Source organism: Dermacentor variabilis, chromosome 4 (genome assembly GCF_050947875.1).
Source record: "Dermacentor variabilis isolate Ectoservices chromosome 4, ASM5094787v1, whole genome shotgun sequence".
NCBI lineage: Eukaryota > Metazoa > Arthropoda > Arachnida > Ixodida > Ixodidae > Dermacentor > Dermacentor variabilis.
In genome coordinates, this window is record NC_134571.1 from 45,791,236 (window position 1) to 45,803,721 (window position 12,486).

Genomic DNA, 12,486 nt, shown 5'->3' on the forward strand with positions numbered 1-12,486 from the left:
TTTTTTGGTGCATGCACATGGGGTTGCACCGGAGTTTTCAGCGAACAGGCGACAGACAGATGGACGGATCGGAACCAGCCAGGTGCTGTTTCGAAAGAGCTACACCGCTGCGATTCGTTCTTTAGATGACGAAAACTTCCAGTCAGATGTGGAAAAGTGCTGGGAACAAAAACGGAAGTAGTGAAAATCCTATTTTTGGACCAAAGTGGTCTTCAATTGTAGCTGCAGATGCCAGCTACAGTGTTGTTAATTTCTGCGCGTATTGAAGGGCAGGTCCACATATTACGAACCACTGATGCAAGGAGCACTTCTTGCGAAACTATAAAGTTGGCAATAAACGGGTTTGATTGTATTCCAATAACAACACATGAAGACACTAAAATTTTTATACCGACTGTCCCTGCACAATCAGCAAAAAAGTTGAGCTCCAGAAACAACTTACAGTAAAACTGCTGCTTTGCCAGCGTTGCCATCACTGTAGCACACGATGGTGGTGGCATGCAAAACATGGTCACAACGAAAAAAGAAAACTCCGCAAGAAGAGATGATGCGGACTTGACAACACAATGGAAAATGGCGTTGAAGGCGCAGTGAAACGAAGGAAGAAGACGCCGACGTTCGGTGATGCTGCAATTACCCCCACTAATTGATGACGATGGCAATGCCTTTTGGGCTTCGGTTTCACTCGAGTGGTGCCAGTGCTACTTTACCACACTTTCGTGTAGCGGCAGCCGTCAGCATTTGTCCGAATTAAGCGGTGCGGGGCCGAATTCTGACGAATTAACGAAGGTTTGGTCCCATAGACTAACATGCACTTTTGCTGGGACCAATAGAGCTGTCTGAATTAACAGGTGTCGAATTAATGAGCTTTTACTGTATACACCTTTACGTTCAGTCACATCAGTTAGAAGAGTGCTGCTTAAGGGGGATGCGGCCTTTGAAAACCGAAAAATCTGGAAAAAGTCAATTTTTGGAAAACCACATATTCAGTCGGTATGTCTTATAAACTACCATTTCTGTAAATGTCAACGTCTAATTTATCGCAAGACTATTTCAAATGAAGTTTATAACAAGCCACGCAGCCCTTGAGCGGCGAGCGAGCGCTCAAAATACCCCTACTTGGCGCGAACGCCATTTCTCCACCGCTCCCCCGAGCGCCACCATTTTGGTGTTGTTTTGTTCGTGCATTCTTGTCATTTTCTTTCCACGCCACCCGCGGCGGCGACAGCAGCGCGGGAGAGGCGTAAATTGCTCATGATTGGAGGGCTCATGAGAGCGTTCAAGTTTCCCGCGGGTGAGACGCGAAGCTGAGATTGGGCGAAGCGTGCACTCCTCAAAGACGCAGGGGAGCCTGCGACTCCCATTGGCTGCTGCGTGTGATGACGTAGTGGTCTCCTGCATAATGCGTCCGGCCATCGTCTGCTTTGGCTCCTCCATCACCGGTGCCCTTTGTGTGTTCCGCTTGCCATCGTCTATCGTTGAAGCCGTTCACATATTCTCCAAGTTTCTACCATCTTTACGAGATGATTTTCAACCATCTTTAGGAGACTGTTGTTGCATCCTCACCCCGACTTGTGCCCTGAGGGTGCAGACTCGTGGCGTCGTCATAACGCCAGCAAGAGTGATGGTGTGCCACCCTCCGAAGCATCGCTACAATCTTCCAGGCTCTGTTGCAGAAGCACTGCTACCTGTTTATGAGCGTCTCTTACAGGCTTCCCTTCTGCAACGCTGCCTGGGAGCAAAGATGCAGAATGCATCAGAATCATTTCAGTCCGTGCTGTGGTCCGTGATGCCTAAAGAGCAGCAGGCGTTGCTGATTGCTGTAGAGACAGCACTGCATGAGGCAGTTTTAAGATATAATGCTGGCTGCCACAGTGCCACCCAAGGGCTATGTTGATCAGTGGGGCTAACACCTGGCCACTTGGCCATTCAACGGGCAGCCGAGAAAGATTCTCTGTGCTTGAAAAAGGCCAAGAAGCGATCGCAAAAGAACGTGGAAAGGCGGAAAAAGAAGAGAGTGCCTAAGGACATCTTCAGTTACGCTGCAGGGTCATTTTAGACCAATATATGTGCTCAAAACTTTCAAAGCTCATTTTCTCAAAATGACTTTTTTGGCTGGCGAGGTTGCTTGTTCCAGCCATATCTTTGTAACTGCTCATCAGATTTCCAGAAGTTCTTTTTTTATTGTGTATCTGAATAAATTTCTGGGGGCAGCACAAGCCAAATTTTTTAATATATTTGTCTGTGATTTGTGATATTTAATCAAAATTTAACTGATAAAGTCTTAATCATCAAAACTAAATTCGGTGGTCTGCTAAAATTCTTCAGCAAGGAAATTAAAAAAAGGGCTCTGTCTTGCCCTGAGGCGTCCATCTGGGAATCATCATAGTGAATTTCACAGTTGCAGCAACTTTTGAAAAATCTACAGGCCTGGAATGAGAAAACCATGTGCACCATTCTGACATATTGCTGTAACTTGAGAACCAGTGAACATGACCGCATGAAAATTTTGTAGTTCTACTAATGCTTTTGCTATGAGTAAATCCTGAAAATATCATTAGGATATCTCATAAAACAAAAAAATTGGTATCCGAGGGTAGCCTCCCCCCCTTAACACCAATGCCAATCAGCATTGGTGTGAAACAGCACTACGAGGCAAAGTTCACGTATACTTTCAGCCTTGGCTTGATACTTCAACTTCTTTAATTTCTGGTGCAACCAAAAAGCACAAGAATAAGCACACCTATTATCAGTACACAAAAGTTCAACAGTTCCTGCATTGCTCACCTTTGATGAGCAACTAATATCTCACCTTCTCCTCTCGCAACCTTTCAGCTTCCTCCTCGGCTTTGATTTTCTCCTCTTCTTCCTGTTTCCTCCTCTCCTCTTCCTCCTTCAGCTTCCTCAGGTGCTCTTGGATAGCAGCAATCTGGACAGGAGTAAGTAAAATTGACAGTTACTTAAGTATCCTTATGTAATTTGAATGTGAAAGCATAATGACTTCTTTAAGTGATCACCTTAAATTAAAGCTCTACCTTAATCCACCTTACTTTAATTTGTACCAACCATAATCCACCTTAATCCGCTGAAGTACACCTTGAGATAATTGGGGGAGTGGGCAAGGTAGTTTCTTTAGGTGTGGGCCACAGCATCCGTCTGACGCCGTGGCTGTTCACCGTGGGATTTCGCAGTGTGAGCTGCAGTAGGTTTAGCGCAGGGAACGTGACTTCACCACTTGGTCACGTGGGTTTTCTTGCCATCGTATGTTAACGCCGGATGCCGAATTTTTCACTTCATGGGGCATATAAGGCTTTCGCCTTAATAAATATGTTTGATATCGTTTGACTGCCGCGGCATCAAACGAAAATAACGCTTTTGTCACGCGAAGTGAATGAATGCTGCATGTTTTTTGCCCCTTTCATCGCACTCTCTCTGAGTTCCGTTTTCAACAGGTAAGTGGGCGAGCTCATGCTATTTCGGTTAAACAGTACTACCATTTAGTGTGTATACTTTTTCCGAGCTCCGGCCAACTACGGTTTAACGAGGTTTCAGTGTACAAGCAAAACGCAGATATGCTTTTCCGAGATAACCCCCGAGGCGATTGTAATGAAATTTGTGACATTTGAGATAAGTTAAATTCCAATGACTGTAGGAAGCAGAATTTTGATTTATGACGAATTTTTTCTTCAAAAGTTGCCAACAATCAGAAACTTTACAAATGCGTAGCTCTGCACCAAGAACAGATATCGCAGTTCTGTAAATTGCACCCGCCAGAACATCCAAAGTGGACCACTTTGATATATTCACTTATATCTTATGTGAATTTCTTACAATGTTTGCAAAGGTTTTGTAAAAGGGTGAGCCGCTGCACCCACGTTTGTGTTGCGCACTGCGCACCTGATGCGGCAGAATTTCGCTGCGTCACCTGCCTCGCGCACCTTTCTCCCGTCTGCCTTCCACTCTTCCGAAACATGAGTCAGACAGTGCCAACAGAGAAGGGGCGAAAGGGAGACAGGAGAGAGCGCAAAAGGATGTGACTGTGACAAAGTCATGCTGTGCAGGGTGCATGGATCAAAGGCAAGTATGGCAAAGGTGTGTGGCACACAGACGAGTATGACTTTTTTTTTTTTACTTCACTGTTGTTCCTAAAATGGCAAGTTTGCTGAGGCCACAATGATCCGCCATAAAAACTGGTCACAAAATTGATCTTAGGCTGTATTACTCAAGAAATTCAAGGGGCCTTTCTAGGGCATTGAAAACATATTCTTGACATTTCAAGGGTTCCAAGGACCTGTGCACATCCTGCACAGTAGGTCACTGGCGAGAGCAATAACATTCACAATAATCAAGCATACAGCAGAGTACTACTGAAAAGTACAATTATTATCACCAGGTTTCTCTTTTCATTCCTTCATTCTCTCTCTGTACTCTTTTTGCACTCAGAAACAGCAATTTTTATTTTACTTCAAAGAAAGGCAAGTGATTATCCAGATGTAGAATGCATACTAATTTTTCTTCTTTGCCACGAGGTGGAGGATGTGTCAATGCACTAATAACTTCTCATCCACTGACCTGCTTCGAGCCAGGCTTCTTTTGCTTCTTCTTGTCATCTTCATCCTTTTTCTTCTTTTTCTTCTTGCCATCACCTGCTTCTTCTTCCGCGCCTGTTTTCACGATGTGCCAAAGGTCAGAGTTAGGAACAAACAACCCAAAATTCCCATATGACGCTTTTCATATACAAAGGAAACACAGGGAAATATACAAGGCACAGAATGCCGCAATTTTATCTATAGTAATGTGAGACAGTGACCCCCTCCCCCATTATTTCTTCATGAACGGCTTGCAAACACTTTGGGATTCCTGCAATGATTACCGGCAGACACTGGCAAGCCTGGCAGACATCAAAACAACTAGGCGAGTGAGCACATAACAGCTATCGCTGAAAAACGGGCAGCAGTGCCACTGACCTTCGGCCCCTTCTGCAGGAGCAGGCTCCTCCCCAACTGTGGGAACTGGCGTTGCCTCCTTGCTGGGAACAGTAGGGGTGGCTTCAGCCTCCTTCTTAGCTGCATCTTTCTTTTTCTGAAAGTTCAGAGAGAAAAAAAAGCAAACAGTTGGGTAGCTGTACCTTGCCAGGGCTGTACTTTTGCTTCAGATGCTACCAGACAAGCTTCCTACAATATGCTCGATGCAGCTGGCATGGTACAGTAAGACCTCGTTAAACTGTACAGTATTTCATTTTAAAAGTAGTAAAGTCTCACAGCCCTGACTCACAGCCATTGAACATAACGTGCTTTGTATCCACATAAACCATACCAGCTTATTGCGTACATATTGGTTAACACGTTAACACTTTTCATAGTGCAATCGCGGCGATGTGTCGTCCCCATGGGTAGGACTGGCAGAAGAACAAGCCTCAAGAGGTCCTAATAAGGGCCTCCAAGCACCCTGTACGTTTGTGCATGAGGCCACATCAACATCAATATCATTTCAGTGCCATGTCAGAGAGTTGTGGTGCTGTGCAAGCTAGGACTCGCTTCATGACAAAGCTCGGATAAGAAACACCGAGTGCTCAGCATAGAAGAAAAATTGGACATCATTCATCCTATCAAATGTGGCATGAAGAAGTTGGCAATGACACGCGACAAGGGTCTATCGTTGACTATGGTGTGTGGCACTTGGAATGCGAAGAAGTTGCTGGACAGCGCTGCTGCAACCACGGAAAACAGATGTCGGCTACGAGGTTTGACTTTTCACCATCGCTGCCTCTGTTGTGGCCGAAAGGTCACCTAACGACAGTGATGAAGACGGCACAGAAAGCGACTGCAGGGGCGATTCAGGTCCAACGATGGCAGAAGCTGCACATTCCGTCAGCCTCATGAATGCAATCGTTGCAACGAGAACAGCACCTTGCAATGAAAAAGGCGCCCCCCAGCTTCTGCAGCGCTACCGCACCCGTGCACGGAGAATATGCGACGCCAACGAGGCATCTGCCATGTGGGTGTTTACCGAGAAAGCTGGCTCGCAGTTTCAGTAAGTTTGAGGCCACTTTCGTCGCTGCTAAGCCGCTGTGGCATCAAACGAAAATAACAGACTTTTGTCGCGCGAAGTGAATAAGTACTGCATGTTTTTGCTCTTTGATCGCACTCTCTCCGAGTTCCGTTTTTGACAGCTAAGTGGACGGTTTCATGCTATTTTGGTTAAGCAGTGCTACTATTTAGTACATAGTTTTTCTGAGCTCCAGCCAACTACAGTTTAACAAGGTTTCACTGTACTCTTTCAGTGGCAGACTGACAATGAATGGCATTTATATGAATGCGACAAGTGGCATACCACATCGCATTTTTAGCACTTGACATTCATGCAAACGGCAGTAATGCACTAGGACAGTGTATCACATTGATGCTACCGGAGAGCACAATACGAGAACGGTAATTTGTCTCATGCAGTGCATGTAAATGCTGGCGTATTGCATTGAGGAAGAGAAACGACCGTCTTCATGTGCTCTTTTCAACTCTGCAGGGCAACACGAATCGCCAGAAACAGGTTCCGGCTTGTTTCAGATGAAGGGGAATGTGCTAAATGTTGCATGGTAATTACTGTGATTCAATAAACAATGCGACACGCTACTGTCATATTCATGTAAACGCAGCAGGGAACGGTGACACGCAGACGACATATGCACCTTTTTGGCCTTTTTCGACTCGGCAGCAGGTGCAGCTGCCTCGTCCTTGACCTCCTTGGCTTCCTCTGCCCCTTCCAAAGGCTCATCTTGGGCAGCAGCCTTCTTGTCCTTCTTCTTCTTCTTCTTGCCAGTCATAGGCTCCATGGCTTCACCCTGCAAGCAACACGTTGGTCAGCATGGTAACAGGGCACTGAAATGGCAAAATTTCACTAAATATCTAACTAATGGAAAATAAAGTGAGCTTCCAGCTCATATGGGTTTTCTCGGTAGCTTTGTGTTATTTATAGCTGGATGGCAATTTTTTTTTTCCTTTCATGAAACTTGTTCTACCTTGCAGATTTCCTTGCAAGTTATCTGCTCAACCAATCAATGTTCCTGTGCTTTGAGTCAATTAATTTGGCCTCATGTTGCCACCTACTGGCCTCAAGGTTAGCATTGGTGGTAAAGAAACCACCTCGGAGAGGCATTGGTTCTGCATTTGACCCATAAACCAGTACGAGTTTTTCAAGTGCAAAGCTATCTTCCGAAGAGGCCTGCATAGGCCTCCTTTGTAGTTTTGTGGTGCTTACAAGTAGATGAGACGTTTTCCCTTTCATGGAACTTCGACCTTCTGGACTTCTGTAGAACTGATTTGGTAGTACACAAATGTAAGTGCCCCCTTTGTTTTTTAATGCGGGTTGTCGGGTTCTATAGAATTGAATGACAATATTTCACGGAGTGCTAAGTTCAGCAGCCCGCGCCGCAGCACAAATTCTGTATCAAGTAACAGTGCAAGAGAATGATGACTATTGATCGGTATGATGACAGCAAGCAACATTTTACATAGGCAGGCACATTTTTCCACACGTTCAAAATTAGTTCGAACAGTTCAATGTTGAGTTCACTCTTAAAAACGAATACATTTCTTGTTAGAACTTGATAGCATTGATTCATTAACTTAACATCTAAGCACTCTCACCCACTTTGGTCACTGTGGGTGAGAGGGTTTGGGGAAAAAAGACAGAACTGCTTAGATTCAAGCAAATGCAGAAGAAAAGATGGCTACAGACAACCATGCAGCATCCTCATTGACTTGATTTATTACATGTGCTACACAGGTACAGAAAACAATGACTTAATGAAATTCACATTGACACTTCGACATACTTGATGTGCCACATAAACATATTAAAGCTGCTTCTGGCAAAATACATCCTCACAACTCATTCAACCATTGAATGAATACTGTCATTTTCAATGTTAGCAGCTATGGTCACACTTAACACATTTATAAACTACAGTTATATTAAAGAACTCTGTCCATTAAATAATTCTTTCCATGGTATTATGATTATGCCTGCAGCTATCATCCTCACAATATTAAATGTCATTGAAAGATGCACTTGTGGCAGTCAATATAATGGCATTAAAGGAGTACTGCAACATGTATCTTCGAGCACATAGAAAGTCTACCACACATTGAATGGATGACACTTAGCAAGCTTGAAAATTGGGAGACACATTAGGGTATGTTAATTTGATACTAATGTTGGTTCTCAAAATAATGGACCCGTAATCATCAACATGATCATGACCAGACGACACAGAGCAGGCTCACCTCTTCGCCTTCCTGACCAGCAGCAGCACCAGCAGCGAGAGACTCTTTCGTGGGCGGCGGTTTTTTGCCTTCAATTTCCAATGTGAGCTCTTCCAGCATCTTCTCAAGCTCGTCGTCATCCTGGTTCTTCTTTTTCTTCTTCTCCTTCTTTTTTTTCTCTTTCTTTTCCTCTTTCACAACCTGGCAATAGTAAGAATAGGAGAACAGCGTAAACAATTGAATGTGCACCAGTGCTAGCAATTGACAAGATGTCAATGGTACTCTTTGAGTGCCAACATTAAAGCATTGGCAACAGCGCATTTCTATTCAATACCTGCGTCCCTTGTTCTTCAATCGTAAAACCTTAAGTCCATATGCGTGCCAAAAAGCAGATTTATTTTCCCTCCTCTCCAATACAACGTACTGTGACAGCAATGTTGCACTTGTGATGCTACAAATTGTCTTGTACCCTTTTACATGTTACATAATAATTTTTAGTCAATCGTAAGAAGCCAACAGATAATGCAATGAAAAGGAAAGCAACGGGGGAGATTACTTTTATAAACTCTAACTATGAATATACTGTATTTACACGAGTATGATGCGACTACGAAAATAATGTGAGGGGGAGTTTGCACCCTTAAGAAAAAAAAACTGGTATTACAATTACAATGCGAGCTTGAGAGTTTTAAAGGCAGCCATAGTTGAGGGGGCAAAAAAAAGATGTTTTCAAAATTATTATTTAGGAATTAACTAGTGTAATATAGTGTAAATATGGTGCATACTACACTTATATGTCTAATCAAATTAGTTTTTTTTAATTAAAGAAAAGGGACTTTCCACTACAGGGAGCCAAACCCGGGACCTCAGCATGACAGGTGCGATGCTGTGTCCTTCCTTCCCCTTTTATTTTGCTCTAGTTTATCACAAATTAAGCCACTATATATTATTGTTTCGAGAGTTTAATAAAAAGGGTTCTCTCCAATGCCTTCCTTTACTTCATATGTTCGATATATATCATACCAATTAAATAGCAAATTTAGTTAAAATGCAAGGAATTAATTCCCCTATATATTTCACATAGCCTCACCTTCTCCTCTTGCTCTTCAACATCTTCCTTTGCACTGTCCACAGCCTCCACATCGTCGTCATCGTCAACATTGAGGAGTGCAAAACCACCCATCTTTTTCTTGGAAGCCTTGGGCACATCTTCATCGTCGGAGTCCTTCTGTTTCTTGTTTTTCTTCTTCTTTGACAAGGCAGGAGCAGTAGGCATCTCATCATCTTCATCACCACTCTCGTTGAGCAGGCCTCTACCCTTCTTCTGCTTTCTTTTCGAGAATAGTGGCTTGTCTTCCTCTTCATCTTCACTTTCATCTCCTGCTTTTGTCTTCCCCTTCTTCCCTTTGACGACCGGCTGTCTAGCCTCTACTTCCTCGTCACTTTCATCGCCTGCTGCCATCTTTTTCTCCTTCTTGCCCTTGGCCAGCTTGAAATCATCCTCATCATCACTCTCGTCTCCTGCTTTCTTTCCTTTCTTTGCCTTCGCAGCAGGCTTTGGTTCTTCATTTTCGTCACTATCGTCCCCCTTTTTCCTGCCTTTCTTGCCTTTGGTAGGCTTGAACTCCTCCTCATCGTCGTCATCGCTGTCATCACCTCCTTTTTTCTTTCCTTTCTTTCCTTTTGCTGTTTTGACAGGCTCATCCTCGTCTTCACTGCTGTCTCCCTTCTTCCCTTTCTTTCCCTTAGCCGGCTTAGCGATCTCCTCATCCTCGTCGCTCTCGTCTCCACCTTTCTTTCTGCCCTTCTTCCCCTTTTGCACAGGCTTTGCGGGTTCCACTTCATCGTCGCTGTCCTCTGCCACTTTCTTCTTGCCTTTCTTTGCCTTTCCGGCTGGCTTCACAACCTTCTCCTCCTCCTCGCTGTCATCAAAACGCTTTCCTTTCGCACCCTTCTTGGTCATGGCAGCAGCCGGTTTGGCATCATCATCGTCGCCGTCACTGTCGATGTCGCCACGGCCCTTCTTGCCCTTTGCCTTTTTGCTTGCTAGACCTTTGGCAGGCTTGGCTGGCTCGTCACTGTCGCTGTCGTCTAGCTTGTTAGCACCTTTCTTAGCCTTGCCTTTGCGGACAGGCATGTTGTCATTGAGGCCATCGCCACTGGTGTCCACCTTTAAAATGAAGCACACACGGCACTGTCAATCCAGTGAAACTAGAAAGAGAACTCTACAACATTTGGCAAAATCCCACATAACACAGCAAGTACAAAGGCCTAATACATTCCTCACTCACAGATTTTGCTTTCACGACAAACATGGACAATGCTAGTGTATCGTGAATTTAGGCTTGGTGGTACATATCAGCTGTTTTTGTCACCATTCAGATCTTGCTATGGTGATAGCTTGGACGAGTTGGTGTGCATGTGCCTTTCCTTCTTTGTGTCTCGTCCATGTGTGTGCTGTATGCAGAAAATCACAGATGTTTACAACATTGTGTCAACAAAACTAAATGATCAGCAGCTCCCTAGCTCTTGACTTTACGTGTTGAGAAGTTTACCTGCTTTGTTTCGATAACAGAAATGACGTCCTGTTATGAAAATATCCTGTTTTAACATGTTTGTGACAATGCTGCACAGCTTAAAAAAAAAAAAACATGCGACTTCGGCTATGTGCACATTAACAAAAGAAAATGGGTTTGTTTACATGTTCCAAAGGTTTTAGCAGGCATCCGAGTGACAAATATTTGCTCAGCATCAGACACTGCAGGGACTATTCTCTTTCGGTGTGTGATATAAGCATAAAAGACACGTACGAACAGCATGTCTTGCGCTACACGGTGGCCAGTACAAATTTTTTCTCGAACAGAGGTATACACAGGAGAGGACCACTCGGGAAAGTATTTTAGTCACCTTTTTCTTAGCGCCTCCTTTGTCAGTAATGGTGAGACTATCCATGTCTTGCACCAAGGTGTCGTCACTGCAAGTAAAACATCGTGCGTGTAAATCGATGTTTAAATAATTTCACTGTCAATATTTTGCATTTAATGTTTGCAGCTTATCATTATTTTAGTCGTCAACGTGATAACGAGGGGTTATCTGCTGCTTACACTTTATGTCCAATAAACGGCAAAAACTATTACGCCGGAAATTAACAGCTGGATAATTACTGAACCGCCTACCAGCTGCCACGCTGCACCGAGTAAGACACGACCTCTTTATGGGGCAGCTTTATTATAGCTTCCCTTGATTGAGCAACAGCAGATTGTTTTAGTATCCGAGACAGCAATTCTTTTAACAGTGCGACGAAAACACGCTAATGCGCATGAAAGCGTGCACAACTTGCCGTTGCCGGCGTTTAAAGGAAACATTACACTACAGCACCGGCACACTGGAGCACCGTCATTGACCGTGAACCTGTCAATGCACTTTGTCATCTGAGAGCGATTACACGCGCGAAGTGATAGGCTACACTGGTACTTGGAAGCTCCAAATTGCGTTTTCACGGTCAAACAACAGCGAAGGCTGTGCGGGCACACTTTAATAGTCAAAACGTTAGGCTTATTGTCGGCGACATACGCTTGATGCAATGTGCTACGTGCCGAAACATCGCATGCGTCCACTCGCTACTTACTCGTCCAGTTTGTCTTTCTTAGTCTTCCTGTCTTTTCCCATGATTGTTTACCGCACTCCTGTTATATACAATACTATAGGTTTAGATTTAGCACCAACAAAACGGAGATTTCCGTGAACTCGCATGTACGGAGCCTTATGCACTAGGCCACGCTGCCGCGTTTAGAGACATCTATCGACTCAAGAAGACACATCGCCGCAGTGTAGCAGACGCGCAGTTAAATAAAGCGCCCACCAGAAAAGTTTTCATTCACTGTCATGTAAGCCTCGTAATCTCCGCATTAGCAACCAGTAAATATAGAATAGATTTGAGTCTCAATCGTACATGGCATTGCTTGTTTTACTACGCAATTTACGCAGTTGCGCGCAATAGTTACACAAAACGGATGAGAGGGGGGGTTCGTGCGCGTCTGCTGCGAAACATCTTCGACTGCGGGTGTTCATTTGATGCGCAACTTTAGCGCACATTGCATCGCAAAAGCACAGCAGAGTGAGAAGAGCGCAGTAGTATACACTTTGAAGAAAGCTACCAAAAGTAATAATTAATTTGGAGTTAAATCTAATAGATGATAGGGTCATAGGCACGCGGTGGCTGCAT

General features: G+C 44.2%; 1 protein-coding gene across 1 annotated transcript in view; it reads right to left on the reverse strand.

Annotated features, from left to right (window-relative positions):
- eIF5B (eukaryotic translation initiation factor 5B) overlaps nucleotides 1-12,254 on the reverse strand; it is a 51,016-nt gene extending 38,762 nt beyond the window's left edge. Inside the window, exons 1-8 of the mRNA XM_075688867.1 lie at nucleotides 11,890-12,254; nucleotides 11,169-11,235; nucleotides 9,352-10,431; nucleotides 8,283-8,462; nucleotides 6,686-6,838; nucleotides 4,968-5,082; nucleotides 4,573-4,664; nucleotides 2,813-2,929 (exon numbers count right to left, since the gene is read on the reverse strand). Coding sequence (XP_075544982.1) covers nucleotides 2,813-2,929; nucleotides 4,573-4,664; nucleotides 4,968-5,082; nucleotides 6,686-6,838; nucleotides 8,283-8,462; nucleotides 9,352-10,431; nucleotides 11,169-11,235; nucleotides 11,890-11,930 — 1,845 coding nt within the window. The 5' untranslated portion in view covers nucleotides 11,931-12,254. The remainder of the gene's footprint in view (nucleotides 1-2,812; nucleotides 2,930-4,572; nucleotides 4,665-4,967; nucleotides 5,083-6,685; nucleotides 6,839-8,282; nucleotides 8,463-9,351; nucleotides 10,432-11,168; nucleotides 11,236-11,889) is intronic.
- Between the last annotated feature and the right edge of the window lie 232 nt (nucleotides 12,255-12,486).